This window comes from Oryzias latipes, chromosome 10, assembly GCF_002234675.1.
Source record: "Oryzias latipes chromosome 10, ASM223467v1".
In the NCBI taxonomy this organism is placed as follows: domain Eukaryota; kingdom Metazoa; phylum Chordata; class Actinopteri; order Beloniformes; family Adrianichthyidae; genus Oryzias; species Oryzias latipes.
Genome location: NC_019868.2, coordinates 11,851,347 through 11,878,560, shown reverse-complemented (window position 1 = coordinate 11,878,560; position 27,214 = coordinate 11,851,347). Strand labels below are relative to the sequence as shown.

Genomic DNA, 27,214 nt, shown 5'->3' with positions numbered 1-27,214 from the left:
GCAGACAGGTACTGCACAGACAGCACAATTAAAACCCTTTTTTTCTCAGAGGTTCTCACACATTTGCAACAAAAATCTCAAGCTGCTCAACGTTCAGTTGGACTGTATTGGCACAGTAGCTCAAATAAACAGTCTTGTTTACACAGCTATGAAGCAAAGGAAGTGCAATTAAGCACAAGAGCAGTCAAGAGTGGCTGTGTAAATTAATGGTGACTTTCCACACACACAGTGTGAGGTTGCACACCTTTGTAGTTCTGACTCAGCAGTTAGTGATGAAAGGAGGAGGGAGAACAATATTATGTCTCACAACACCACGTCACAACGCACACGCACTTTCTCTCAATGCTCAACTCCCAGGGTGGCAATGTAATGAAAAGTGCTTGTTTGCCTTTCATTACCGTGAAATGGGGGATTAAAACAAAAGAAACAGAAAGAGGGTGGAGGAGAGGAGGTCAGAGCAGAGGGCCATGAGCCGGGCAGGAACGCAGCGAGATGTTTATATGAAAAATAGGACATTTCCTTTAATAATTTTTGTTACATTGCTGTCATATTCTGGTACAATTTTGAATATATGTGAGGATGCAGAGTACAATTTAATGTGGACATTTATTATTGGCTAATACAACATAAACCCGCATTGTTTTCTACAGAGACATCATTGAGGGCACAAATGGTGTAGCAGCAAAAACAAAAAAGAATTGTGTCAATTTCCCTCTACTTATAGGCTACAGTAGTACAATTTGCAAAGAGGAGATTCGTGGCGAGGACAGCTAAAATAAAGTAACAAGTACATTTCTAAAGTATGCTCTAAGTCATACACTAGATGGGTATCATAAATTGGAAGATGTTACATAGCTCAGTGAGGGATATCAATAGGTTACTGAGACACTGGAAGCTGGAACAGTGAAAACACAAACCACTCTGACTTTAGATGCTCACACAAGATTAGCATATTTGTGTTAGATATTACCATGTCCACACACTGTATCTGAAGGAGTTGTGATAGATATTGGCTGGAGAGGACCGATGCATCTTAGCAGATATAGTTGTTATAGCTTCATAACCATATTACAATCTATAGTGGATGAGAAATTTTGGTCACAAGATGTAAAATTTATAGTCCATCAAGGCAAAAGTTATCTCAGTACGGCAAGTTTTTCTAGGTGGAATGTACAGTATTTATACATTTTTTTAAATGTCTGCATGAGTCGAGCTCATATAGGCTTTCTCCTTTATACACATCTGTATTTGCTATCGTTCCATTTCCGATATGTGCTTTGTAGTCTCACAAACAAGTGCAATCTGTACTGAGGTCTGAGGACTCTTGGGTTTCCCAAAGCATCGCCTCCATCACTAAAACTGTTCATCTTCAGGAAACAAGCTGTAAGCTAAAACCCTCAAGTTTAAGGTTTTATCATTTTGGGAAGCACTTTTTTCAAAACCTCTACTGCCACAAATTTGATGTGTCAGTGGATTATCATCTGCATCCTTTAAACATGTCGTTAAGCTACATACATTGGATGGACTGTTAAAGGATATCCACTGGAAATATGTCCAAACACTCCTGGTCTGCGTCAAAAAGTCAGATAATCTTCTCACCAAGACCTTTGACCCCTGCGACGTTGGCGGTCCATGCAACCAGACCATGTGTTACCAACTCGCAGCTTGTTGACATTTTTTGGAGGTTGCTTAGAGCGACATATTTGCTGAAGTGGAAGGCTGGTGTGAAAAAGACCCAAACACTAGAGCTTTGTCGAGCTGCATCAAACCTGAGGGAGTTGCTTTTGTGAATTTGAGAATGGACTGGTGCATTTACTGACTCATTGTTATATAGTTGCTTTTTAGGCTGATTAAGCACGAGTTAAGGTCTCACTCTGGTGTGCTGATTAGGGTAAGTAGGTATTTCAAAATGGTCCCGGGACTTTCTTCTCCATAGAGTCTGGGGTTAATCACTCTGGCCTCGGGGTTCCAGAGCTGTTACACACAATTGATCGGAGATTCTCAGGAGAAAATTCAAAAGATATTACCTTTTGAGCTTAAAGGGTGAACGCTCGTCAGGCCAATCTGGCCAAAAACCAGTAAGTGCAGAGCTTTTGTGGTGTACCTCTGATAGAGCAAGATACTCACTAATTGTTTTCCCTTTTTACGGAAATTGGCCAAATTTAGCCTAGCAAAAGCAGGAGTAGCATCAGCCTTCTCACATAATTCAAAAGCGTACATTCCAAAGTTAGTTTTCGGAAAGCCAAGATCAGCTTGTTTCCAGTATGAAGGTCTAAAGGCTTTGAAAAACCCTTTCCACATATAACCACACAGTGTCCGGTCTGTACTTGGAGGACCAGTTAAGCTCTCCAGTCATAAAAAAAGTTCTTCTCTTCAGAGAACCTCCTCTTATTGAGCGATACTCAGTCTCTACACCTGAGACTGTGCTTATTGCCAAACGTAGGATCTGATCTGGCACAAATAAAGTAACAATAATGCTTTAATACTTGGTCATTCATGTGTTAGGATAAAGAGGTAGTGATTGAAGCATTGATTGACACCAATAAACACTGAACAATGCGCATGAAAGAAAAAATCTCATGTTGGGAGAGTATAAATAAAAAGCTTATCTTGAAAGCCATTGAAACAAAGCTTTGATGTTGCAAGGCTGGCACATAAATAATTCACTCTGAGGGTGTCCGAGGTTTTCGGGTGAATGTTCTTCAATCAGCAGGATCCAGTGAACCCTGGGGGAAGCGCAGACGTGAACCACAGGCTCTAACCCTAATCCTAACCCTAAGGCGTCATGGGTAAAATGTTCTCGGTCAAATTTGGCACACCAGACAGGCTCTGAATGGGTGTAAAAATTGGGTTTAAACCCCCTGACCTGTCACTTAAGGTTGTCTGATTTTAGATGGACACATTGACTGATGAGTGACTCAGCAGTTAAGTCTCTCTAGTTTACCTTCTGGCACCCAACCTGCAGCCATGCAATCGTATTATGGAGTAAAACTGTGAGATTCAATCAAAATATGAACAAGTTCTGTCTCAGATGAATACTACTCTCTCTTGCGCAGGCGCTAACGGTGCAACAACAATGGCCTTGTTTTTCTTCAGCTGCTCTGGGGATGGCTATTTGCTTGGGTTCTGTGTTCTGGTCGCGACGCCACCCCACTGATTGTTTGAATTACACATTGTAATGTGTAGACTCTCCCATTTGAGGCTTATGTGAGCTGTCTCTGTTTAAATTCAATACATTTAGGTATAGGTTTAGCAGGCCACCCACTGTGGTTCGTTATGCAGAAGGATTAAAGATGAACACAAATAAAATAGACACATTATGTACTCTGCAATATCGTCCCAACTGACTCAATAGAATTATAATAAAGTATAAAACAATGGAATGTTATACAACACTCAAAGCAGACATTATGTTAAATTTGAAAATAAACAACTGACAAACATTTGTACACAAAAAAAGCTTATGGCTACCTGCATTCATTTGACAGTGCATGAATGTGTATTAATTTGTGTGTGTTGTAGCAGAGTAAGAGACTGCATTTGTAGTGTTGTCTGTGTTCCTGGTATTATGAGTGTGAATGTTTATGTGTGTGAAGCAGTGGAGAGTCGCCAGGCCTCATTATTGTCATTCTCCTCACTGCCCAAAAGAGAGGCAAAGAGAGGCAAAGCGGCTCCTTTCAATTCAGAAGCAGAGGAGAAACGCACACAAAAGGCTCAAATTAAACAAATGCCGGAAAGCGGCTTGGAGAGCCAGCTCATGCTCAAGCTTTCAATAAGAGTGAACGGGTGCAGGGATAACCATCTGCGTCTTTCAGCAGGAAGACCACACAGACTCACTCCAACCGGCACTGAGCTCAACTATAGGTCCGACAACACTGGGGTGCCAGTCTATGTGAGGACCCCCAAACCGTCCTGGAGCAGGGCATAATCCTGGGAAGGAACTTCCACTGAAACCTCAACAGGTAGAAGATCCTGTGTGAGGCTGGTGCCTGTTCGTCCGCAACGCTCTGCATCAGTCGTTTTGTGCAGTTTGGTTTCAGGGAAGTTTGTGAAAAAGCACAACAGATTTATTGGCCTGTAGCAGATGCTGCTCACACATCTGTGGAAGATGCAGTTCGCCCATCCAAATGTCACGTTACTCCTCCATTCATGTGTTCCTGAAAACCAGCTTTGTCTTGGAAACGAGGATATGGGAAGGCAATGGCATAGTTGAGTGCATTTGGCTGTAATGATGCAATAAGTTTTGATTGTGTGTTTCCAGAAACATTTCTTTCAGTTTGAGATACTGGATGACACAAGCGTCCATGGTGGCACATAATGGTAAGAGTGGGTGATGAGAGTGGAGCATTAAGGAGGTGAGCGGTCAAATCAGGTCTTTGTGACTTCACATCTACAAAAAGAGAAAGAAAAAAGTTTAGAATAAAAAAATTGCATTAGATAGATGCACATGTGATGCTAACATTGATGCACGTAGATGTTACTGTCCTTCCTTGTGTGGTCTGATAATTGAACACTTTTGGAGCTCTTGTGCAGAATGTCTTACTTAGATCCAACCCACCATGAATAATTAAAAAGCTGTGATACAAAAAGCATTGAAAGCAGCTTAAATCCAACACATCCAGCACTTTATGAGCAATTCAGAGTTGATCCAAAATGCTGTGATGGAGGTTCAAAGATGAAAGAATCCAACTACAATCCACCAGAAACAGGCAAAAGTCCAAAATCCAAGTTTATTGCTCAAAGCAGATGCCAAACACAAGCTGGAGGTCAACAGAGCAACTCCAGCAGACAGAGATTGGGTAAAAGGGCACAAACAGTCCAAAAATCCAAAAGCTCTATTTGAACAGCTTGAACCTGAGGGGTGAGGTCAAAGCCCAGAATTGAATTAAAGCAAACGAACGGGATGAAATGCGCCATTACAAAGAGAGCAAAGGCAATCATCCACATGGAATGAGAGCAGTTAGGAGGCTAGGAGCTAATTGAAAACAGGTGGTGAGAAAAGTGATGGGAAGCTAAACATAGGGTGCAAGTAAAACTCACTGAGGGCACAAAGAGCAAAAGTTTTTGCACAGCAGCCTAATCATTTTTGGGGGGATGGCAAAGATGCAAGCTAAACAGGAGAAAGAGGCTCACTTATTCTTTCAACAAATCATTTCTGAACATTTTATTTTTGATCTCCACATCTTAAATTTGTGTTTTATCGTCTGTCTTTCCTGTGACCCGCTTCAATGGGTTAATCTGATTTAGTCACACATGCCAAACACCAACATGCAATCTCACACTGCAGTTCTGCTTTTGTGTTGAACTGACTTGCAGTGGCGGGGATTGAGTCTCTGCCCTTTCCGACTACAGCTCGCAGCTCTGACGGTGCACCTGCACTGGCATGACGCCGCATCCAGCGCCCACTTCCTTCCTCTGCAGGGACGGCATCGAGGCGTCGGGGAAGGAGTGGGAGAGAAGCTGGTAGAAGGAGGTGATGGAGCAGAAGTAGGAAAGGGCGTGGTGGGAGAGGGGAGGGCAGCATGGCTTCTGAATGGGAGACAGATGCAATAACAGTTTAGTTAAGTGCAGAACTGAAAAAATCTGCAGAAAAGCCAATGTCTTTTGGTGAAAGGAGAAAGGCCATGTCCAAAGACCAAAGTTAGTTTACATTTTTTAATGATTAAAAACTAATCAGTTATATCATCAATGATTTCACTGCTGAAAAAATTAACACCAAAAACGAAAACTTGATTAACACGGACTTCCTCCTTGGTTTTGTAGCATTGATGCTTTTGCAGCTATTATGAACACCAAAAATGTTTTTACATTGGGAAGTTTTATCTAAACAGGAACAGGAACTGAGTCAAACAACAACAGATTGTTCTAGATATTTGTTAGGGCAAGAACTGAAAAACTTTTGTTTTGTGAATAAAGTGGAATTCAAATTCCTGACAGAGTGTAGGGTCACATGTTCTCCTCTAAAAGGCTTTAATATCTTGACAGTCAATGCTGAGCAGATGCAGCTAAGCAGCTCATGTTGGAGCTTATACTATGTTTTTAGAAATATTTTTATTTAATATTAATGTTTAATATTTTTAGGAAATAGAACTATTTGTATTTGGCACTTTATACAGGAAATTTTTCTTAAACATTTTCAAAATAATTTTGTCATTTCCTTTGGTTTCCCTTATTTCTAGATTTACAAGCATACAGACTTCCATGATTTTGATTCTGGAGACTTTTGAATACAAAAACACATGAGAGTAATGGGGGGGATCGGGGGGGATCCAGTGACCCTGGATGGGCTGCCCATCTGCACCTGGGGCTGGGATCAAACCTTCCTTGGCTCTAGGACGGGGCGGGGCAACCCTCTTGGGGCCCGCGGTTGATCTAGTACACATACCATGGCTGCGGGGTCCACTATCAGTACTGGACCTTGGGTGTTTGACGGATTGGGGTATCCGCTGAGGCAATCGGCGGTTGCCCCGGCTGGTTGGCTGCCTTGGTCCCGTCGAGGCCTGACCAGACCTCCGGGGGATGGGGATGGGGGCAGCGCTTTCTGGCTCCTCTCTGTGTGGGGCCTGGGGGATCGGCACTTCAGGGGATACAAAACTGAGGAGACCTGGGCAGTCTGCGATGCACCTTGGGGGGAGGAGCTACTTGGCAGTGGTCCCCCTCCCATGGTTAGACATGTAGGACCCTTGGTAGGGGGGTGCTTGGACATCACTGCCAGCAAGCAGCAGATGTCCTTTTAGCGCCCTACCCCCCAATTCTAATTGCATCTAAGACATTTAGGGCCCCTTAGTTGGGAGGGGGATTGGACATCACTGTGAGTAATCACGAGATGTCCCCTCAGTGCCCTACCCGCCAATTTTAACTGCATCCCCTTAGTACACACACCCTTTACCCGTCAAAATATACACTCGAACACAAACACACATACATGCACACACACACCCTCACAAACACACACACATGCATTTCACAAGGAAGGTGGGACTTAGGACCAGCTGTCCCCTACCCCATCCCTGGTAGGGGGTTCCAGGCCCACGGGGACGGCGACCATGTCCCTTGGGTGCTGGCTTCCTGGGCCCGGCAGCCCTTTTCTTCACACAGGGAGAGGGATCCCTGAGTTCTCTGGCAAGACTAAGAGCCGGGGATCACATTATATCTGAGCCTGGGGGTGTCCGTGTCCCTGTGGTGTGGGTTCTGGTCCTTGCCACTGAGCGCTGGGCCTCACCAAATTTCCAACTGTGGGCGAGCCTGGTCGGGCCATGTTTGCAATACTTCTTGTGGACCCCCTCTTCCCCTGGGTGTCCTCCTCCTGGGCGGGTTTGGCTGGCCCCTGTCTTGCTCTCTCCTGGACCAACTGTGGGCCGGGTAAATGGCTGCCTGGAGCATGGGGCGGGTCTCCTTTGGGGGGTCCTGACTCATACCTGGGGTTGGGGTGGGGGGGTGCCCAGAACTCCTGGGTGGTGGTGAGGTGCTCGTCTGGGGCTGTGGGTGCTCTTGTCACTCACTTGAGCAAAGGTGTTAACTCACCTAGTTTGCATGATTGAATGAAATATTTCACACTAGGTGGTTTGAATGCATTGGTATGCATGTGGGAACATTTCTTGTATTGTATTCATGTTGACATGTGAACATTTTTGGAGCCAACAGATATGTTTGTGACATTTGCGTGTGTGTGTGGACAGGCCCCGCCCTAATAGACTTGTATTACATCTGAACCTCACTGTAATGATTATAACCATCCAGCAACTTGTTTCTTTATGCTGCTTCATGGTTTTACCCCCCCTTCTATAATCACCCTCCAAACCCCCCCTCTCCAACATCACTCTCTCTTCTTCCCTCCTTTCCTTTTCCAACACAAAAGATTTTCAAATATGATTAAAATGAATAAAGTTTGGCCTAGAGCACAAAAGAAACTAACCTTTATTAATTTAAAAGTTAACAGAAGCAACCTTCTTGGATTTTTGCTAATTAATTTTTATTTATTTATCTATGTGCAGTTTTTTTATGCTTCTACTATAAATTTTGAGCTACTATAACTTCAAATTGGAAGCGCTTTGCCTAATTTGCACAATTTTTGATATGTCAGGTTTATAATTTGTTGTATTTGAACCCAAAAATGATTTAACCTAAAGGTGATTTTGTTCACAAAGACATGTTTATAAAATTATTTCATAACTCATTCAGAAAATGCAAGCATCTGTGTCATGAGTCACTCCATCTTCCGATGACCATAATTGCAAAATGACACAGCAATCTTTCTGGATCAGTGTGATACAACAGCTGACTTACTAAAACTGAAATGAGGCTTGTTTGAACTCACACTCTGCCAGCCTGAGACAAACCCACACAAAGCAGTGAGTGGAAGATGTGTGACTAATGGGGGATAATGTTTCTGACGCTGCTGACAAACTAGCTGCCCTTTCTGTCCGTCTGTCTCTCTGTCTGTTGCCATGGCTATATTTGTCGTGTTGCCTTTGAGGCAGCCGGTTCCACCTCTGGATGCCCTGCAATCTCCCTTTCCGAATTCTGAATTTGAGAAAGTCCCCTTCCTCAGTCGGTCCATTAACTAGATCTAGTTCTGCCCCTGTCTTCCCTGGAGCTTGGAGGGTATAATGAAGTTACTTAATGAGGCAGAGAGGGGCCATCTTTGTTCCCATCCCGGTGACCACGCCTGCCGCTGGCATGGACAGAGGACAAGCCATTTGGGAGCAAATTACACAGATTTCACCCCTGCCAGAGTCTGAATAAAGCCTTTTGGGAGTGATGGATGGGTGCGGAGGGATATCACACCCAAACGGAGCCACCTCTGGCCCCTTGAGGCCGGAAATGACTGACAGCAAAGCAAAGGGGAAGGACATGAAAAAAAAGGCTAAGGAGGAAAAGGCTGCAAACTGTTTTCTCCATCTTGGCTCAGGATTCCTCAAACTTATCACACCCAAAACTTTATTTTTGTTTGACTGAGACTTGAATTTTAACATATTTTACTTGATAAATATTGTACATATCTAATCAGCCAAAACACTTTGTAAAATCTGAATTGAAGGAAGGAGTTTGACAGTGTTAAATGTGCAAACGTGTTCATATGTGTGTTTCTGAGTCCTTGATAAGCTCTGTGGAATATACTGTCCTTGAGTATTAGCGTAGACAAGATAACCCAGTTTTCTCTAATCCAAACATTCTCCCCTGAGCTTGAGAGTATCTGCACAATCCTGAGTGACAATAGTGAAAATAGTGCAGAAATCAATATGAGGCTTATCTGGGAGTTGGAGAATTGAATGTGTGCAATAAACATTCAACATACTCAGCTCTGACTGCTCCGGGTTTCCTCTGTCTGGACTTTCTGCCCTCTTTCTTCTTGGCTTGTCTTGCTGGCTGTTGAAAGGGCCTGAGAATATCCAACAGACACAATCTTGGTCAAAACAATGTTCCAAGTTTTGCTTGGGTTACAAAAAAATAATAATCAAATCAAAATCCTGATAACTAATGGAGTATCCTTCGATGAACTTGGATGCAGGCTTCATGGAATCATTTGAAGTATCTTAAAAATGTAATCTAAAATATTGTTTGTTGCTTTACTTTCTAAATATTCAGTTATTGTAGTGTTTTTTTCATTTGAATGTTTTTTTGACATATACAATTAGATTGTAGAATTTAACAAATTCTAAAAGTTATTACTAAAAAAAGGTTTATTATGTTAGAAAAAATTTGCTGTGTAAAACGGCTGAAATGTTTAAGGAGTCATTTTCCATGCAAAATCAGTGCAGCATGAAGTTCTTTTGATGAAAAGCTCAGATTGTTGTTTTATGAATCTGACATTACACACTGGATACTGGATTCCCCCAGAGTCACCCCGGTTATAAATGTTTCTGCAAACCACAGATATTTTGTATAAACATTTCTGAAATATGCTTTGAGTGACATTCCAGGTTATGAAAGCCTTTTAGAGGCAAAAACTTAAACTGTTTTCAAACACAAAAATATGTCAGATCTAAGTTTAGCCACATAGACAGTCAGAAAAACATAAAGAAAAAGAAAGAGATTATTTTTTTAAACAAAAATCAGTGGCAGAGGTCTTTACACAAAAGAGGAAATGAGCTCTGATGATGTCAAAGGATGCAGATGTACACCTATATCACAGATTTAAAACCATAAATCTCAAACTTGTAACATAAAAAATGTGAATTAGTTCTGGAGTTTGTATCCGACACCACAAAAACAAAACTTTTTTTCTGTTGTTGATATTTAACCACCACTTCTTGAAATCTGGTTGAGAAAGCAAAGATCTTTTTAAGAACTTCACTGATGTAGAGCCTTGTTTTTATAAGACTGTGGAGAAACAAATGCTGGTTTATCCATGTGAATTTCTAAGGTGTGGCAATAAAAAGACACAGCTTGCAAAGCTTTCACAGATTAAATTTGGGAAACTTGGAGATGCTGGAGTTGTGACAAGTTGTGCCTTGCAGACTGCCGTGCTGCATCATAATGAGGACCTTTGCTGTCTTTCAAAGACGGGGAAGAATTTCTTCACTGAAATAACTTTTTCTAAGGCCTTAAGGTCTTTTATCATCAGCCGTTGGAGGAAAATAAATGGAGTCTCTGTATTTTAAACGTGAAATAGGCATTTAAAGGCAAGTAATTCAAAGACAGAAATAACATTTTAACATCTACTTGAAAGCTCAAACATTAGCAAAAACTTTTCATGGCAAGAATTAAATTAAGGCATTAGGGAGTTAATGCTTAAACGTGGAATAAAAGCGAAAACAAAAACATCAAAAAATATATTTAACTAGAGCAAACAGCTGATTGCATGTTTTCCTAGATAAATTATGTTTTTCAGAGAACTGAATGTATTTTCATGAAACTATGCTTGCAGAGTTTACTAAGCTGAAAAAGTTTCACCTAAAGCTGCAGACTTATTCACAATCCAGTTTTTCTATGCAATGAAAAAAATCTTCTCCCTTTGTCTGTTTATATAGAAAATGGATTCCACCTTTGAATAGCATGCCAATTGAGAAACAATCAGCGAGTAGTAAGAAGTTAAACTGTTGATCCACTGGGATTTTCACCCACAACAATCTTTAGGGTTTACAGAGAATGGTCAGAAAAAGAGAAAATATCCAGTGAGCGGCAGTTCTGTGGGCAGAAATGTCTAGTTGATGCAAGAGGTCAGTGGAGAATGGCCAGACTGGTTCCAGCTGATAGAAAGGCAACAGTAACTTAAATAACCACTTGTTACAACCAAGCTCTGCAGAAGAACATCTCTTGACACACAACACGTCTAACCTCGAGCCAAAGGTAGACCACACCGGGTACCACTCCTGTCAGCTAAGAACAAGAAGCTGAGACTACAATTCACACAGGCTCACCAAAACTGGACAAAAGAAAATTAGGAAAAACACTGTCTGGTCTGATGAGTCTCAATATCTGCTGCCACATTTTGATGATAGGGTAAGAATTTGGCGTCAACAACATGAAAGCATGGATCCATCCTGCCTTGTACCAAAGGTTCAGGCTGGTGGTGGTGGTGTAATGGTGTGGGGGATAATTTTTCTTGGCACACTTTTGGCCCCTTAGTACCCATTGAGCATGGTACGCCACAGCCTACCTGAGTATTGTTGTTGACCATGTCCATCCTTTTATGACCACAGTGTACCATCTCCTGATGGCTACCTCCAGCAGGATAATGCACCAAGTCATAAAGCTGGAATAAACTCAGACTAAGTTTCCTGAACATTGCAATGACTTTACTGGACCCTAAATGGCCTCCACAGTCATCAAATCTCAACCCAATAGGTCACCTTTGGGATGTGGTGGAACGGAAGATTGGCAATTATGGATGTGCAACCGACAAATCTGCAGCAACTGTGTGATGCTGTCATGACAATATAGACCAAACCCTCTGAGGAAATATTCTAGTATCTTGTTGAATCTGTGCTACCAAGGATTAAGGCAGTTTTGAAGGCAAAAAGGGATCCAATCCGATACTAGCAAAGTGTACCTAAAAGGACCGGTGAGTGCATAAAAATGTATATAAGATTAAGAATGTTTTGGCCAAATTAATGTGTTCTAGTGCCTTCAACGGCCAAATATAAGAATTGTTCGGATAATGTTTTTAGGGTTACAAATGTTGTTTTCCGCTTTACTTCTACATTCAAAACTAAACTAATTTGAAACACTTTTATCATCATAAGCAGCTAATGTTTTTTTCTGCTTTAATTTACTATTAGAGATGCGTGACAGAACTCTGTCCGTCTGTGAGAGAGCACATGGCAGCAGAGATAAAATCATTTCTATGGTGACAACAGGATGCGGGCAGTCCCAGGAGAGACTGCAAGATCACACAGATGCTAACTAACACACAAGCATAATTTAAACAAAAACGTGCCAAAATAACATTGTACAGATGCAGAAATTAAGAGAAAAAGTTTTAAAAAAACACACAATTCATAGAGATCCATGGCTCTCTGACCCAAAAAAAAACCTGTCTGCTAACACATTAGAAGCCTTTATTTGTGTCCTCATCCTAACAGGAAGCAGGGGGACATAAACATTAAAGATGTAATTATGTGATTGTTTGGCTGGACCTGCTGGTATGAGGCACACAAACAAACACAGGACCCAAAAGAAATGTTCCCTTAACGGCATCCTGTTAAATCAAAAACTGGATTTCTACATTGAAAAGACACATTGACCTGCTCTCAAAGAATCCTACAACCCCGACATATTCTGTGACAATCCTGAACTCGGACAACAAAGCTAAATCTCTGAAAACCTGCTGACCTTGAGATAAGTAAACCATAACAGAGATATTGCATAACAGTGAGGTGCTTGGGTGAGCCAGTGCTCTCGGACCCATAATGTGTAACCACAGCGTGTTTGGATATGTTCCAACTTCACTTCATTTTGTCTCAGGAGTTCAACCTAGATTATTAAAGGCATTTCACAGTTCATCAACTGTGGAGTTCACCTTTTGTGACTTTCTAGACCTACTACAGGTCAATGCACACGCATGTGCGCACAGATAGAGTGACACACTCCTTCTGATGACGTCACTCTGGCTTTACTGACGGAACAGAAAAACAGGCTGAGATAAGCAGGAACGTCACACCAAAGAAAGGAGCTACATGCCAATAAACACAGATGTAGGATTTCTTATAAAATGTTACTGATTTATCCCTTGAACACCATCTGTGAAGCTGGTTCAGTATCTACACCAAACCAGAAGGTTTAGTTTATAGCTATAATAATTTCCAAATATCCGCACAAAAATCTTTCATTTACAGAGTTATAAAAAAATGACCAATTATGCAATACAGATATCTTATATGTTGTTTTTTCTTTGCCTTTGTAACAGTTTTTTATTTCACAACAGCAGCATTTTACAGAGCCCTGGACATGACATACAAAAAAAAGAAGTCCCCCCAAATTGATCGTTTGCAGCCACGAATTTGTCATTTTAGTGCACAAATTAGCATTTTGTGCATACAAATTAATATTTTGTGGCCACATAGGGTAAGAGCTACAGTTAGTAGTAGTAATTGAAGAAACTAAAATACTAATTTGTGGTATTAAAATAATCGTTTGAGGGAAATATTTTTATTTTTTTAAATTTCACGTCAAGGGCTCTGTAACATTTTACTCGCTAAAATTGCCAGAATATTGCACATGTTAGGTTTTACTGGGTATATATTGCTATTGAAATTTTTTTTTAAATTCCATGCCAAACCTGAGAAAGGTTAAAGTGTTATCCCTAAATTATTAGATCTTCACAGGCATTAATTAAGTTGTAAAGGAGATATGTTGGCCCAGTTCACTGGTGCTGATAGCTGGTAGGCGTGACCACCTCCAGGTGTCACCTAGAGGTGACACCTTGGGTGACACCTGGAGGAGAAGGTTTTTGGTCAAGGTCATCTTTGTCAGCAGTAGAGTTGGAAGCATGCCATCACAGCAGAGTGCTGACATGACAGGAGGGAGCAGAGATTCTGCTTCAGACAAACAAAGAGAATACAAAGACGTGTCTACCTTGAAGAAGGTGTTGACTGGAAGTGTTCCTTTAATCTGTCAGATGATAGAACGAGGAAAAGTAAGCAGCTGTGAGGAATTCAGTGAACAGCAGGTACACCATGTGTCTCTGTGCACTCAGAGGATGTTTTATTACCTGCACTCGCACTGACTGTGCTCTACGAAGGGCAGCTCCACAAGCTCGTGTTTCATGAAGGACGTTCTCATGAGCTGAACCCAAACCAAGAAAAAAAAATCATTCCATGTTTATTATCTACTTCAGCACAGAGGCCTTTGTTTATGTGTGTGTTTCTGTGTACCTCCATGGTGACTGTGTGTGTGAGCACCGGCACACACTCCATGGCCTCATCTGTACAGCAGCCACCGCATCGTTTCACAGACACACAGGATGGAACAAAAAGATGGTGGATCTCCTCTGGAAACTCCCGCCAAACCTCCACCAGGGTGTCCCGGGGCTCGCACCCGCTCCGTGAATACACCTCTAACCACCGTCGAACTGGCGTTGAAACACACAAGCAGATGTTGTGATTACTCTCAATCCTGGAGCTTTAAATATAGGACATTTTTACAGAAAAACTTGTCCTGCTGTACCTTCACGACCTTCCCTGGATTTGGGGGAATCTGCAGGCCGCCAGTGAGCAAGCTGGGGGAAATGACACATAAAAGAACAATCACATTTTTTGTTTTTATAAGAGTACTATCCCGGGTCAGGCTGACCTAACATTTTACTTTCAAACAATAATGACTAGTTTATGTTAGTGAGGAGCTCTCATTGTGAGCATATTCTGTCTTATTTGAGAAGAGGAGCATTTTTTAACCAAAAACATCAGTTTTGTTACGTTTATTCATATTAGTCAAAAGATATTTTTTAAAGCCACTTTTTATCCTTCTTTCATTCATTCATCTTCTCCCGTTTATCCCTTTCAGGGTCACAGGCACTTTTTATCCTACTTAGGATTATTTCTAAAATAAATCAAACGTATTCCAGTGAACAATTGTTAAGTAGAACTGAGTATGAACATGAAACACACAAATAATATCGAGGCCATACATGACATTAAATTTTATGTTTGTTTATACTCACAATTTTTTTTATAGTACTCATCCTTGGTAAAGTGATTCTACAGACCATTGAATGGCTTGATTTGTTGTTTGATTTTCCCTGTTTAAACGGCTACAGGAGCAGACAAACAGATCAAAGTGTGTCGTGCTATAAAGAACACCACAATATTTCACACCTGGCAGCAGAACATGACAAGCTCAATAAACCCTGTGGGTAGAAGAGGAAGAGAGCTGAGCCTCTGAACTTTGTTACATGGATGCGCTGCTGAGAGGCTAAGTAAGGTGTGATGACTAAGCTCAACATCAGGCTTGAATTTTAGCTCTGCTACAACAAGCTTCCTGCACAGATGCAATCTGCTGGTCCATTTTAAGTTATAGTGTCAAAATACATAATCACATTTTAAACAAAACCTCAATGATGATCTGCAGGATGGTTCTGTGGGAAATGGGGGTCAGTAGAACCCTCTTGAAGCCTACTTACAGTGTTTGAGACAAATTCAGGGTCCTTGCAGAGGTGCAGAGTTTATGCCTCTGCAGAAACTCAAGCTTTAACTATGATTAATGACTAATTAATAATTGTTTCTTACTCTACAATAAAGGGAAATGTAATTATTTACACTTTTGCTTATTTTCTTAACTTACTTTATTTACCATTTTGTGAAATCAATATAAAGGACGTGTGTTGGAAAAGCCTAAGAAAAAAATGACTTACAAAAGAATATCAAGACTATATGTTTAGACTGAGGAAATTTTTCAAATATTTTATCATTAATACTTCAAGAATGCTATGTTTTAGAAATATTAGGATGAGTTTTACAGCTTAAAGTTATTGTCCTAATACAGATCCATGCAGCCTTCAGTCATTTGAGCAGAGTTTGGCACACTACATGACTGAAATAAGCAGGGCCTTCACCAAGAACGCCTTCATGGCTGCTCTTGTTCTTCTATAGTATCCACAGATATGCATGGTACCCACATCATATGCACTAATGCACCCTCATACAACCACATATATGGCATCTTTAAACTTCTGCTGATAACACCCTGCATGCATTTTTCCCTATTTCCATCCATAGCTTCTGAAAAATGTTGAATTTTGTTTGATTAAAGCAAAGGAAAAGCCTTTTTTCCTTTCTTTCGTTAAAAACTTTGAGCTCAAAGAGGGTGTCGGTGTTTCTGGATCTGTTTTCCCATTATTTCCGGTTTTAAAGTTGACAAATACTATTCACTGGTGTTGGACTTCACAAGCATTCATAAGGGCTTACAGGGACCTCCACCTTAGGCCATTTAATGCCATGTTGATCCAGTGTACACACACTGAGGCCAAAACGAAGTCTCCCTTTATTATGGGGATTTCTTTCTTCTTTCTTTCTCTCCGAGGGTCTTAATCAACATTGAGAAATGTGGATGATGTCACAACAAAGTTCTGTTTGCCCACTGTGTATTGTGCAGACATGAATTCCTACACATCTTTACCAAAGTGTTTATGTCCTAGATTTGACTGGCTTGTGGCCAGTTAACCTAAATAGCTGTGAGATGGCCCCTTAGTGTCACCGGTTCCAACATGTCACGCATTGTCTTTTCAGGATTTTCAGTGAGGGTTTGGAAGATTGCAATCACCGACTCCTCTGGTTTCCTTTGGTTTTGTGAAAATGTTGTGGTATTTTCCTCCAAGTAACAGACAAAGGCCATTGAGAGGGGAGTAAAAAAAAAGATTTTACTGCTTATTTGTTTAAGTGGATGAAGACCAAGGCCACTAATAAGAGGGAATGTAGACTTTGTCCAGTTTCCCCCTTTTTTTACCGCTCCACCCCCTTACACACACATGCAAACACACACTATCTATCACCAGTGAGTTCAGACAGGACTGAAGCCATTTTGTGACTGCTGTGAGCAAAAGTGTGTCGTCTCTGTATCGGTCTTTGAGACAAGTCTAAGATTAACTCCCTTTGGCAGCCGTGTATCTAGCACACACACACACACACACAAACACACTCTTAAGTGCCAGCCTAAAGCCATCTGCACTGGCAGTGCTATCTGTCAACAGTCTAACCCATCTAACTCCCAGCCACTCCCTGAGCACACTGTACAGATGGGCTGTGTGTGTGTTATGGATGTGTGAAACAGACTTTTTCCCTAAAGCTCCACATTAGCTCTCCCACACCACGCTTCATCATAACAAGTGACCCCTTTTTTCCTCCAAAATAAGCTGTCAAAGGATCAGACAGCATGAATGCAGAGAGCCTGGGGCGTGAAGGTGAAGAGGCTTTCTGCTGAGTGTCATGTAGTGTCTAAGATGATAAATGACTAAAACACACAGCTTACAGCAGCAGAGGAGTCCGGTTGGATCCCAGAGCACTTCAGAGCACTGCCTGTTCCTGATAAAAAAAAAAAAAGCCTCCAGACATAAATAAAAAAGCAGAATATGCAGGTGGAACATGTATGTGAAAATGAGCATATGAATAAGTGAAAATCTATGCTACAGCAATCAATGAGCGCCTAAAATGACGGATTACCTCTTTGACCAATCACTCAAACTGATAACTTTGAAATGTAAAGTAAATAGGGAGCAGTCCAAATCTGAAATGATTTATTTTTGCTCTTAAACAGCTTTTTGTTGATATTTATTGAACAAATATTTGCCGTTTTTATCTTGGATGTCTACGTGATAAAACTTTTTTTTTGCTGTGCTCTGAACTGATGCAATGTATTTTATAGAACTAATCGGTGACATTTAATCAGACAAGTAATTCATTAAACTAATACATGGATTGAGTGATAAGGGAACCAATGATAACTTGGGTAAATTGCTCTCTGAAAGCCATTAATAAGTGATCTGGGTTGCCAGACTGCAAATATCCTTCATTTCAGTGTCTACTTTTATAAAAGCTTTGGGAAAAAAAGTCATTTTTTAGTCAAAGCTGATTAAAAGCCTTAGTCAGTAAGTGGGCTTTATTGGCAATGGCAGACGGGTTTGTTACTTTTAGACAAAGCCGGGAAGAGTTGGCTGCTCACAGTGTTCCCAGTCTTTATGCAACATTAAACAGTGGCATCTTCTCATCAGAACACAAGCAAAATGATCAGGTTCCTCCTTTATAAATAAGGAAAACTGTTGTGCTAAATGTCTTAAAGTTAAATTGATAAAAATCTACAATGAAACTGATCTGAAGGGGGATTTTTTTTCTCCAACCTGGCGACTTCTTTATTGACTGTTATAGCAGCTTCATGCTGAGAGTTTAAATGTTTTCATAATTTTTGAATGACTCTTTACATTTGATGAATCCTATGACTTTAAAGATCTAAAGGGATCCTTTTTTGTTGTTGTGTCTTATTAAATGACGTGTCAGGTGTCACAGTGTCACAGATCTCAGCCCAAATGAAGACCTGGAGACGCATGCCCCCTCAGAGGTCAAACTCCTACCTTTGCATGAGACGTCGGGATTCTGGTGAGAAGCAGGAATTGAAACATTCCAAGAATAACTTGAAGCATAATCCCCATTGTGCAGAAGTCCAGGGGGACGCAAAAAGTCCTTTTTTTTTTTTTTTTGGACCAGTCCAAAAAATGAGAAGGCAGTGTGTCCGCTCAAAGAAGCAGAAATGCTGCTTTCATTCTCCAGTCTCTCTTCCCTGGAAGGACTCCCATGGTGGTATTTCCATGGTTGGACGATGAACTTTACTGTGTTGCATTTGAGCCTAAAGATCTTTTCAGCGATGAGCAGAAGTCAGCAGGGGAAATGTTGACAAGTTCAGCACAAAAGCAGCCTGAAGGTGCCTTCCTGGAGGTGACAGCAAAGCCTCCAGCGCAGCGTCAAATCCAGAGATTTCTATTGAAACTGGTAGAACTTTAGGGGGATGCTTCCTTTGTTATTATTTTGCCACCGTCAGTCTGCTGGTGCTGATCACATGAAGCCGGCATTGGGGAGGGTTGCGCACAGCGTGGCGTGACTGAGAGATCAAACAAATTCCCGCTGAAACGTGGCGCGATCATAAAATCCATTTAAAAAATTTAACAACAACAATAAAAACAAATCCAAAAGCGACCAAATCATCCAGCTACAGATCGATGATGCCGTAGAGATCCTGCGCTCTGGCGCGTTCCGCTGAGGGATGGTGCCGCATATTTCCGCTGCGAGGCTCGGTCACGGTCTCACCACACTGTCGCTCCGAATGAAAACGTGACGTTTCCCCCGCAGGCGCATCTTCCTGTTTTTTTTTTAACCCCCTTTGGAAATCCAGCCAGGATCTGGTCCTTGTACATGGCAGAGTGTCCGTGGTCAGACACGCGCAGGGCTGGGGAGGCTGTCTGTTGGCTTTTTCATTTGCTTTGCCCTTGAGACGCGCGCAGCCAGCACGGCCATGGCGCTGTCAACTTTTTCCCAACGGAGAGGCGCGCTGGATACAGGTGCAGCGTCTCTATTGGTCCCACAGTGGGGGATCAGGGGGCCTCTGTGGGCCCCGTGTGACAGGAGGACACGGAGGTCATGCCTCTGGAGGATTCTCTCCACATTGACAGGTTTCAGTGACCCTCAGGGGGTTCACGTAAAACACACACACACACACACACACACACACACATATATATATTTATATGTGCGTGCGTGTATGTTTACACATATAAATATTTGGGTTGAGATCTGGTGACTGTGGAGGCCATTTGAGTCCAGTGAACTCATTATCTCATTTAAGAAACTAGTCTAAGATGATTCCAGCTTTTTGACTAAGAGTTTACTGAGGGGCCCAAAATGTGCCAAGAAAATATCCCCCTTAGCATTACACCACCACTGCCAGCTGAACAGTTGATACGTGGATCCATGCTTTCATTCAATTCAATTGTATTTATATAGCTAAATATTTACAACAATAGTCGTCTCAATGGGGTTCATACTGGTAATTGTATGATGAACATATATCATAAAGAACATAAAGTCATAGAATTCAAAAAGCAGTGGCCAAACTAAACTAAACAGTTTAAACTAAACCGGGCATCCCTGCCCTTAGACTCACCTTCTCGGTAAGAAAAAACTAAAAATGACTGGATTCTGGAAAGAAGAAGAAAGAAGAAACCTCAGGGGTGTCCACATGAAGGAAGGATCCTCCCCAGGACAGACAGGCGATGTACCAGAACATATTTCATATTGTTGACCCCAAATTTTGACCCTACCATCCAAATGTTGCAGCAGAAATCCCGACTTGGTGAGCCTTTGTGACTTGTAGCCAGTTTCCTGTTCTTAGCTGACAGAAACAGCATCCTGTGTGGATGCAGAGATGTTCTTCTGCAGACCTTGTTTTTAACCAGTAGTTACAAACAACTGACCTCTGGCATCAACAAGGCATTTACACCCACAGAACTGCTGCTCACTGGATATTTTCTTTTTTTCAGACCATTCTCTGTAAACCCCAGAGATGGTTGTGGGTGAAAATCCCAGATTCATCAGTTTTTGAAATACTCTGACTAGCCTTTCAGGCACCAACCGACAGCCATCCAACATTCAAAGTCACTTTAATCACCTTTCTTCTCCATTCTGATGCTCAGTATGAACTGCAGCAAATCGTCTTGACCTTGTCTACATGCCTAAATGCATTGAGGTTCTGCCATGTGATTGGCTGATTATTATTGAATTTAGAGCAGTTGGACAGGTGTGCCTGATAAAGTGGCCGGACAATGATTGTGTGTTTGTGTGTGTGTCTATATATAAAAAAACGTAATAAGTTTGACATGTTTATTTAAAAACACAAAAAAGCAGGTAATCCTCGCCTTAACTACAATAAGTAGGTTTATTCCAGAGGCTATCACAATTATGTGTCATAATCCATGTTTTGTTTGTTTTAAATCAAACATTTCAAAGCTAAAAACAGCAATCAGCAAAGAACAACATTTCAAGCAACATTTTTCCTCCTCACAAATAAGAGAAGGAAAAGTTCATCAGACATATTGACAAGGTTTCCCCCCAAATGTCATTAAACATAAACCCAGAAGTCAATTAAAGCTGAAGTCAGAGCTGATGCTGCTCGTGAAGGAGATCAGCCTTCCGTGTCTTTCAATATGTATGAGTGTGTGTGTGTGTGTGTGTGTGTGGACCCGCCAACACCACAATCTTAGTCATTATGTTGTGTTTGGGTTTTGACGGGGCACTCACACGCCACATGAGGGTGAGGGTGTCTGTGAGTGATGCGGGGAGAACACAACATCTTATCTCTGACGTTTGGGGCGGGGGGCCTCTGGTGACAAAAAAGCTGATGATCAAATTTACGACAAAAGCCTGGATATCATCAGTTGAAGGTTAAACAAACCCTGCAGTTCAATCAATCCCGTGAATTACAAATTGTGCAACATTAAACATTTCAAATGTTGTTCTAATCTGAAACGTTTTCATCATTTTGAGTCATTTATGCACAGAAAACTATGGCATGCTGGGAAAAAGAAAACAGGAAGTGATGACTGATAGGAAAGAGATGACATTTTAATGGTTTCTCTCCTGATAACGCTCCGGGGAAAACAGAAGGCATTTAGTGGCAAATAAACAACAACAATCTTTAAAATCTCTAAGAAAAAATAAAAATAAAATAAAACATGAAAAGGCAAAACAGTTTATGGAAGTTTATAGTAACACATTTTACAGATTTAGCATTTTCATATTAGATCAATCAATAAGTTAACCAGTGGCACTTTTTCAAATCTAAATATTGGTCATTCCAAGTTTTCTCAACCAAAAACCAGACGTTCAAATGCAGAAAGCTTTTATACTTTTCCAAGAACATCGATTGGTGTCTTTTAGAACCAATAAGGTGCAAAAAGGAACAAAAAAAAAGGGTTCTTTGTAGATCTCTGTAGCATCTGTCACCACCTCAAATACTGTACAATCTCAGCAAATAATTGAAGCCAAAAAAAAAGTCGTCTCCATTTTATGGTACTCATTGTTGCTCCTCTGTACAAGGAGGCTTTTGTGCAAACTGCAGCGGATCCCTTTCACTCGCATCACTTCAAACATAAATAGATCTGCAAAATAGTCCACTGAGGTGAGTATAAACAGCTCAGTGAAGTCTACATTGATATGACCAGATCACCTCACCTATTATTGTTGTGTCAGCATCCTATCTCAGAACAAATGCAGGTACAGAAAATAAAATAAAAAAGAATAATGTGCCACCCTCCATGTCCTCCACCTGCAGGCCGCTCCACCACAATGGAGCTCAGCTGGAGGCTCTTACTTGTCCTCCCCGTTGTTGCACATTTTGTATTTTTCTTGAAACTCGGCGTGTTTCTGCCGCAGGATCTCGGTCTGTTTCTTAAAACCGTTGATCCTGAGGAACCAAACAGGAAGTCCTGTCAGACTTTGCTTTCAGCATCACAGTTCAGTGCCGCCAATCAAACTGGCTGCTTAACAATGAATTTACATTAGTCCGTCTGCAGTGCGTCTCGATTGAGTTGAGTGGGGTGTCCGTCTCACCACGTTTACATTGTCTCTCCGGTCCACCCCCCCTTCAGGAGGGGTTGGTCCTGCCACCCCCCCATGCAATCAGGTCCCGTGCCCTCTCCTTCCTCACTGAGTCCTTGTAAATTGCAGGTTTTGTGTCGTAAATGATTTAATGCTTTTGTACTTTCAGAATTAAACTTTTGTTGTTCATGGCGAGATTGGGACACCAGTGTTCTTCTCGATGTTAACGTGCGTTTTCGTGTGGGTGCATCACCTTGAACATGAAATAAATTTTGACAAATTTGATTTTAACAGCACAACAGAAGTTTTTATTTTGAGACCCCGACCTGTTTTTGTTTCTCCAGCTTTTTACGGCAATTTTGACACTTCAATGCGAGCTCTATTTTTTGTGTCACTGCAACGGAGACGCAGCGCAGACAGAGAGGTGGAAATCAGCCTATAGAAGAAAAACGTGGTTTGGTTGAGCTCCACACTCACCTGGCTCTCTCTTTGGATTCGTTGTAGATCTCTGTGATGACTCTGTCTTTCTCATCCATGAAGTTATTGTGAACTTTTTCCAGTTTCCTGAAAGAGTTGTGGAAACACTTTGTCCATCAACACAATAATAATGAAGGTGTCTTAACATAAATACTGAGTGATTATGAGGGCCTGTAACCCTGGACAGCTGTTGAAACAGCTGCTTAGACCTCAATAACAATAACCCATTAGACTTCAAGAAGCTTTTCTCTTAACATCTTAGGGATGTTTTGAATTTTAAAACATTATTACTGCTAAAGTCTAATTTCAAAGTGTTGTGACAGGTGAAAGGCTTTAACCTGAAGAAGACCGCGTGGGCTCCAATGCTGAGCATCATTGTAACAATACAGTAGGCGACCAGCCGGTAGTTCCTCTTCCTCCTTTGTTCCCTCTCCTCAGCTGTCATCTCTGGAGGCTGGGAGTGTCGGAACTGCTCCCAGTAGTGAGTATTGTCCTGTGCACTGATGCGACACAAAGGTTGATTATGAATGATGACAAAGTATTACCTGATGTGAAACCAAGCTAATTATTTAAGGATACATATTTTGGTTTTAATAACAATAAACAGTGGAATAACATTAACAGAATCTTCTTTAAATAAACATATTTTGATTTTGGGCTTTGTAAGTAAAAAAAAAAACTCTTCTAAGACCAACAAAAACGACATATATCAATATTTCAGCCAAAACCTGTCTTAAACCACTATGGCAGCTTTACTAAAATGCTGAAGAAAGGCATCCCTCCTGAAAATTTTCAAAATAAATGTCAGGAGATGCTGTCAGATGTCTGTGTCTTTACCTTTTGCTGCTGGCGTAACTAGAGGCAGATCCGAAGACCTCACCTCCGCTGTATGGGCGTCGAATTTTGAAGTCATACTCCTTCCTGCTCAGCTCTTTGCTCAGCACGCGGTAAGCTTCATTCAGCTTCACAAACTGGCTGTGCAGCTCTGGGTTTGACGGGTCGCTGTCAGGATGCAGCTGCAGGATGAAAGAGCCAAAAGCAGGGATGAAACATTCTGAAGAGTGCAATTTCTCAGCCCCCCTCCCATCTCCTAAATGTGATCCACTGTTCCATATTTTTTTGGCTTCATGAAGCCAGTTAACCAAGACATGCTGCCTGTCTTTGAACCAGAGACCTCAAAGACGTGTTGGAGGGTTGTAAATGACCCAGAGTGCCTAAGGGACACTAGTGAGGGTATGTGATTCCTCTGGATGACTTCAAACTTAAACCTCTTATAAACTTCATGCCACAAGTATACCAGAATAATAATGTAAACATGTAAACATGCATCTCTATTGTTATTAAACGAGTTTACTGTAAAAAACAAACAAAATGAAAATAGTTTTGAAACTATGAAAAAGTTGAAACCATTAGCAGGAAAGTGTGCATCTGTGAGAGAGCGCCCTCTTCTGGCTAGGTGTTAAATAAAGGTAAAAGCTTTTGTACCTTTTTAGATTTGTGAAAAAATGCATTTTTGATTTCCTCTAGGGTAGCATCAGATTTGACTCCCAACAGGTCATAGTAGTTGACAGGTTTTCTGTGGTGAAAAAACAAATAACTCAAAACCAAGCAGGCATTTTATACCTGTGCAAAAACAGAGAGAGCGTTACAAGAAATCAGGATCTTCAGAATATTTGACTCATTAAAATATGCATACGACATGAAACATCTACCTGTGTGCATAGCTCTGGGACAGCATTCGCCAGCCATTCTTGCAGCACCAAAAACAGTTCTGACACAAACGCAGCTGAGCCTCCACCTGCATGATAACAGGTTTCCAAGGCCGACCTGCATAAAGGGGACAGATGTGAGCATCAACTGTAACATCTGGAAGAGAAGAAAACTTTAAAGTTACAAGATCTCATTCCATATTGTTTTTATTGAGGTTTTTTTATCAACTAACTGAATAAAATATAAAATCTTCTTGTGTTTAAGGAATATTTTTGTGTGTTTCACTAATAAAACACTCAATGATAATGACCTATTTGGGGAAAAAACCAGATCAAAACACTTTTTATGCAGAATAATAATAGTTGGGCTTATTCTTATGGTATTTTTGCCTGCTTGTATTCACAGAACATTTATTAAAAGCTAGTAATTTGACAAAAGAGATTAAAGGCGGCATATGCACAAGAAAGAGTTCCTGCAAACAGTGGGTGACTGGAAAACGTGCAAATATAAGAAAATATATTGTGCTATCACGTTTACAGTTAACTTTTTATTTACCAAAAGATGCTAATTTAACCATAGTGGTCTGATGAAGCTCAATGCTCGAGTTGCTAAAACAACTTGGTTATTTAATTTTGTTTTGGTTTATTACAAATATAGTCCCTATAGATTCACACTGTGGAAAGGAGAAAATAAAGAGATTTATCTAGAAAATTAATTTCCATGAATGTCTTTTTCTCTGACTTTATTGGATGAATCCAAAACAGAAAATTATAAGAATTAAGCTTAACTGATGGAGTCTAGGAAAAGCAGCTTCAGAAAGAACACATGAGCGATTTTAAGATGGCAATCAGAAAAATAAAGAAACTCATAACATAGAATGAAAAAATAATTCAGACAATTATTTATTGGGAAAATGACTCATCTTACATAAAGTTGTAGCTTCGGTTCAATTTACAAATTTTAAAGACTAAATTTATAAAAGCATTTTTGCATTTTGCTTTTCTATATGAAAAAACTCATCTAAATGGATTTTTAAGAATAAGCCAAAATAAATTTGGACTTTTAAACAGGAAGTTGAAATGATTAAGTTGTTTTTTTAACGATTCTTCCAAACAGAACATCTGAACTGGAAAGGAGCTAAATACAGTTGGAATTTCTCTGATTGTTTTCAGAGGAGAAGGTGAAATCTTCAACAGCAAAACATAATCCGAGTAATCCTGAATAGTTTTTTTCTAAAATTTTTAATTGGTTTCTTTTTAAATCTGGGGGTTTATGACATTATATATATATTGCCCTTGTTTTAATCGCGGTGTCTCTATCTAATGTATGTGTGCTATTTAGTTTATTCAGCTGCCAAGGATATTACCTTTTATGAAAGCTTGTAAAATAAACTAATTAACCTTTTTTTTCTTTTACAGAAAAAGTATTCCTTGAGTTCATAATAGAGTTAATTGTTGTTTTGTCGTTTTACTTTTAAGGGAGGTTAAAAGACAAATTATCTGGAAAGTGGATTTGTGTTCCCAATAATTCAGAGCTGGGAGGATTTAAACTACAGCTGCTTATACAAACTTGTTCACAAATGATAATTTGCGTCTGTCAAAGCAGTCTCTACAAAACAAGGATTAGCTTTGATGCTGCACATGTTGTTCTACATGACTCTGTCCTCACCTTTCACTGCGTTTGCATCAAAACTGTTAGCCTCAGCAGAGTCCCTTCATGGGTTTGACTGAAGGCCCCAACAAAGAGACAGGAGAGAGAAACATAAACCAATCAGCTAAACACCTGAATTCACAACATCTGCTTATTCAACACAACTTAATGTGGAACTGATTCAGCGTAACTAATTTATACAGCTTAAGTTTTCTAACTGTGAAGTCGATAAGACTCTATAGAGTTTGACATTTCTAACAACAATGTCGATTTTCCCCCTTGTAATAATTCGATCTATCTAAACATAAATCGGTAAGAGTCCAAAAATCTAAAGAACAAGATGTTCATGTTTGTTGCTATTTTCAAGCTAATGCTAACATCATGGTTTTATGAGTTTCTAACAGCATAACTTCAACTTTGCCTAATAACAGTAATTAGGCAAACATGTCAATAGTAAACAAGGATTAGACTCGAGTTAAATGTGAGTAAATTTATTTAAAAACAAAGTTAGGAAAAAGGTAACATACCAAAAGGACTGTTTCGTAATGATGTAGTTGTACAACAAGTGAGACTAGCGCCAACACGTCCGGAAACAGTTTCCTCACAGATATGTTCACATTTCAAAATAAAGCACTCTCCTTTTCCCTCTAAATTTGTCACAACAAAGTTATCGTTGATTGTGTCAAAGTATGCACAAAATTAAACAAGGTAAATATGAAATATGATGACCTAATTCTGTTTGTTAGGGGTGTTCAGTTGAAATACAACCGGATGTTTCAATACAATCTGATTATACCAGAACACGTCCGGCACATACTATGGTCCGGCGTGGAACAAGAAGAACAAAAATCGACAATAAA

At 40.5% G+C, this 27,214-nt stretch overlaps 2 protein-coding genes across 3 annotated transcripts; both read right to left on the bottom strand.

Annotated features, from left to right (window-relative positions):
• Positions 1–495: 495 nt before the first annotated feature.
• Positions 496–19,535, bottom strand: vegfb (vascular endothelial growth factor B). 2 transcript variants are annotated; one of them, XM_023959072.1, is made up of 8 exons: positions 18,503–19,525; positions 14,611–14,662; positions 14,319–14,515; positions 14,156–14,229; positions 14,020–14,055; positions 9,299–9,382; positions 5,311–5,529; positions 496–4,390 (listed from the first exon to the last, which is right to left on the bottom strand). In XM_023959072.1, the coding sequence occupies exons 1-8, from the start codon at positions 18,578–18,580 to the stop codon at positions 4,369–4,371; spliced, it is 762 nt and encodes a 253-aa protein (XP_023814840.1). In that variant the 5' UTR covers positions 18,581–19,525; the 3' UTR covers positions 496–4,368. The 2 variants fall into 2 exon arrangements, with proteins under 2 accessions (XP_023814840.1, XP_023814841.1); XM_023959073.1 differs by lacking the exon at positions 5,311–5,529 and having other exon boundaries at positions 18,503–19,535.
• A 1,982-nt stretch (positions 19,536–21,517) lies between these two features.
• On the bottom strand, positions 21,518–27,132 carry dnajc4 (DnaJ heat shock protein family (Hsp40) member C4). Its single transcript, XM_004073147.3, has 8 exons — positions 26,882–27,132; positions 26,373–26,430; positions 24,707–24,821; positions 24,480–24,570; positions 23,832–24,010; positions 23,333–23,494; positions 22,995–23,081; positions 21,518–22,383 (listed from the first exon to the last, which is right to left on the bottom strand). The coding sequence occupies exons 3-8, from the start codon at positions 24,796–24,798 to the stop codon at positions 22,287–22,289; spliced, it is 708 nt and encodes a 235-aa protein (XP_004073195.1). The 5' UTR covers positions 24,799–24,821; positions 26,373–26,430; positions 26,882–27,132; the 3' UTR covers positions 21,518–22,286.
• Between the last annotated feature and the right edge of the window lie 82 nt (positions 27,133–27,214).

What these genes read in the sequence shown, in the direction of transcription:
- dnajc4 (XM_004073147.3), bottom strand. Translation starts at nt 24,798, where the DNA reads ATGCAGGTGGAGGCTCAGCTGCGTTTGTGTCAGAACTGTTTTTGGTGC. An exon ending in TCCCAGAGCTATGCACACAG is followed by an intron (nt 24,571 to 24,706) that starts GTAGATGTTTCA and finishes TTTTCACCACAG; the next exon opens with AAAACCTGTCAACTACTATG. An exon ending in GAATCCAAAGAGAGAGCCAG is followed by an intron (nt 22,384 to 22,994) that starts GTGAGTGTGGAG and finishes TTGGTTCCTCAG; the next exon opens with GATCAACGGTTTTAAGAAAC.
- vegfb (XM_023959072.1), bottom strand. Translation starts at nt 18,580, where the DNA reads ATGGGGATTATGCTTCAAGTTATTCTTGGAATGTTTCAATTCCTGCTT. An exon ending in TCCCGACGTCTCATGCAAAG is followed by an intron (nt 14,663 to 18,502) that starts GTAGGAGTTTGA and finishes CATTTCCCCCAG; the next exon opens with CTTGCTCACTGGCGGCCTGC. An exon ending in ATCCAGGGAAGGTCGTGAAG is followed by an intron (nt 14,516 to 14,610) that starts GTACAGCAGGAC and finishes TTTCAACGCCAG; the next exon opens with TTCGACGGTGGTTAGAGGTG.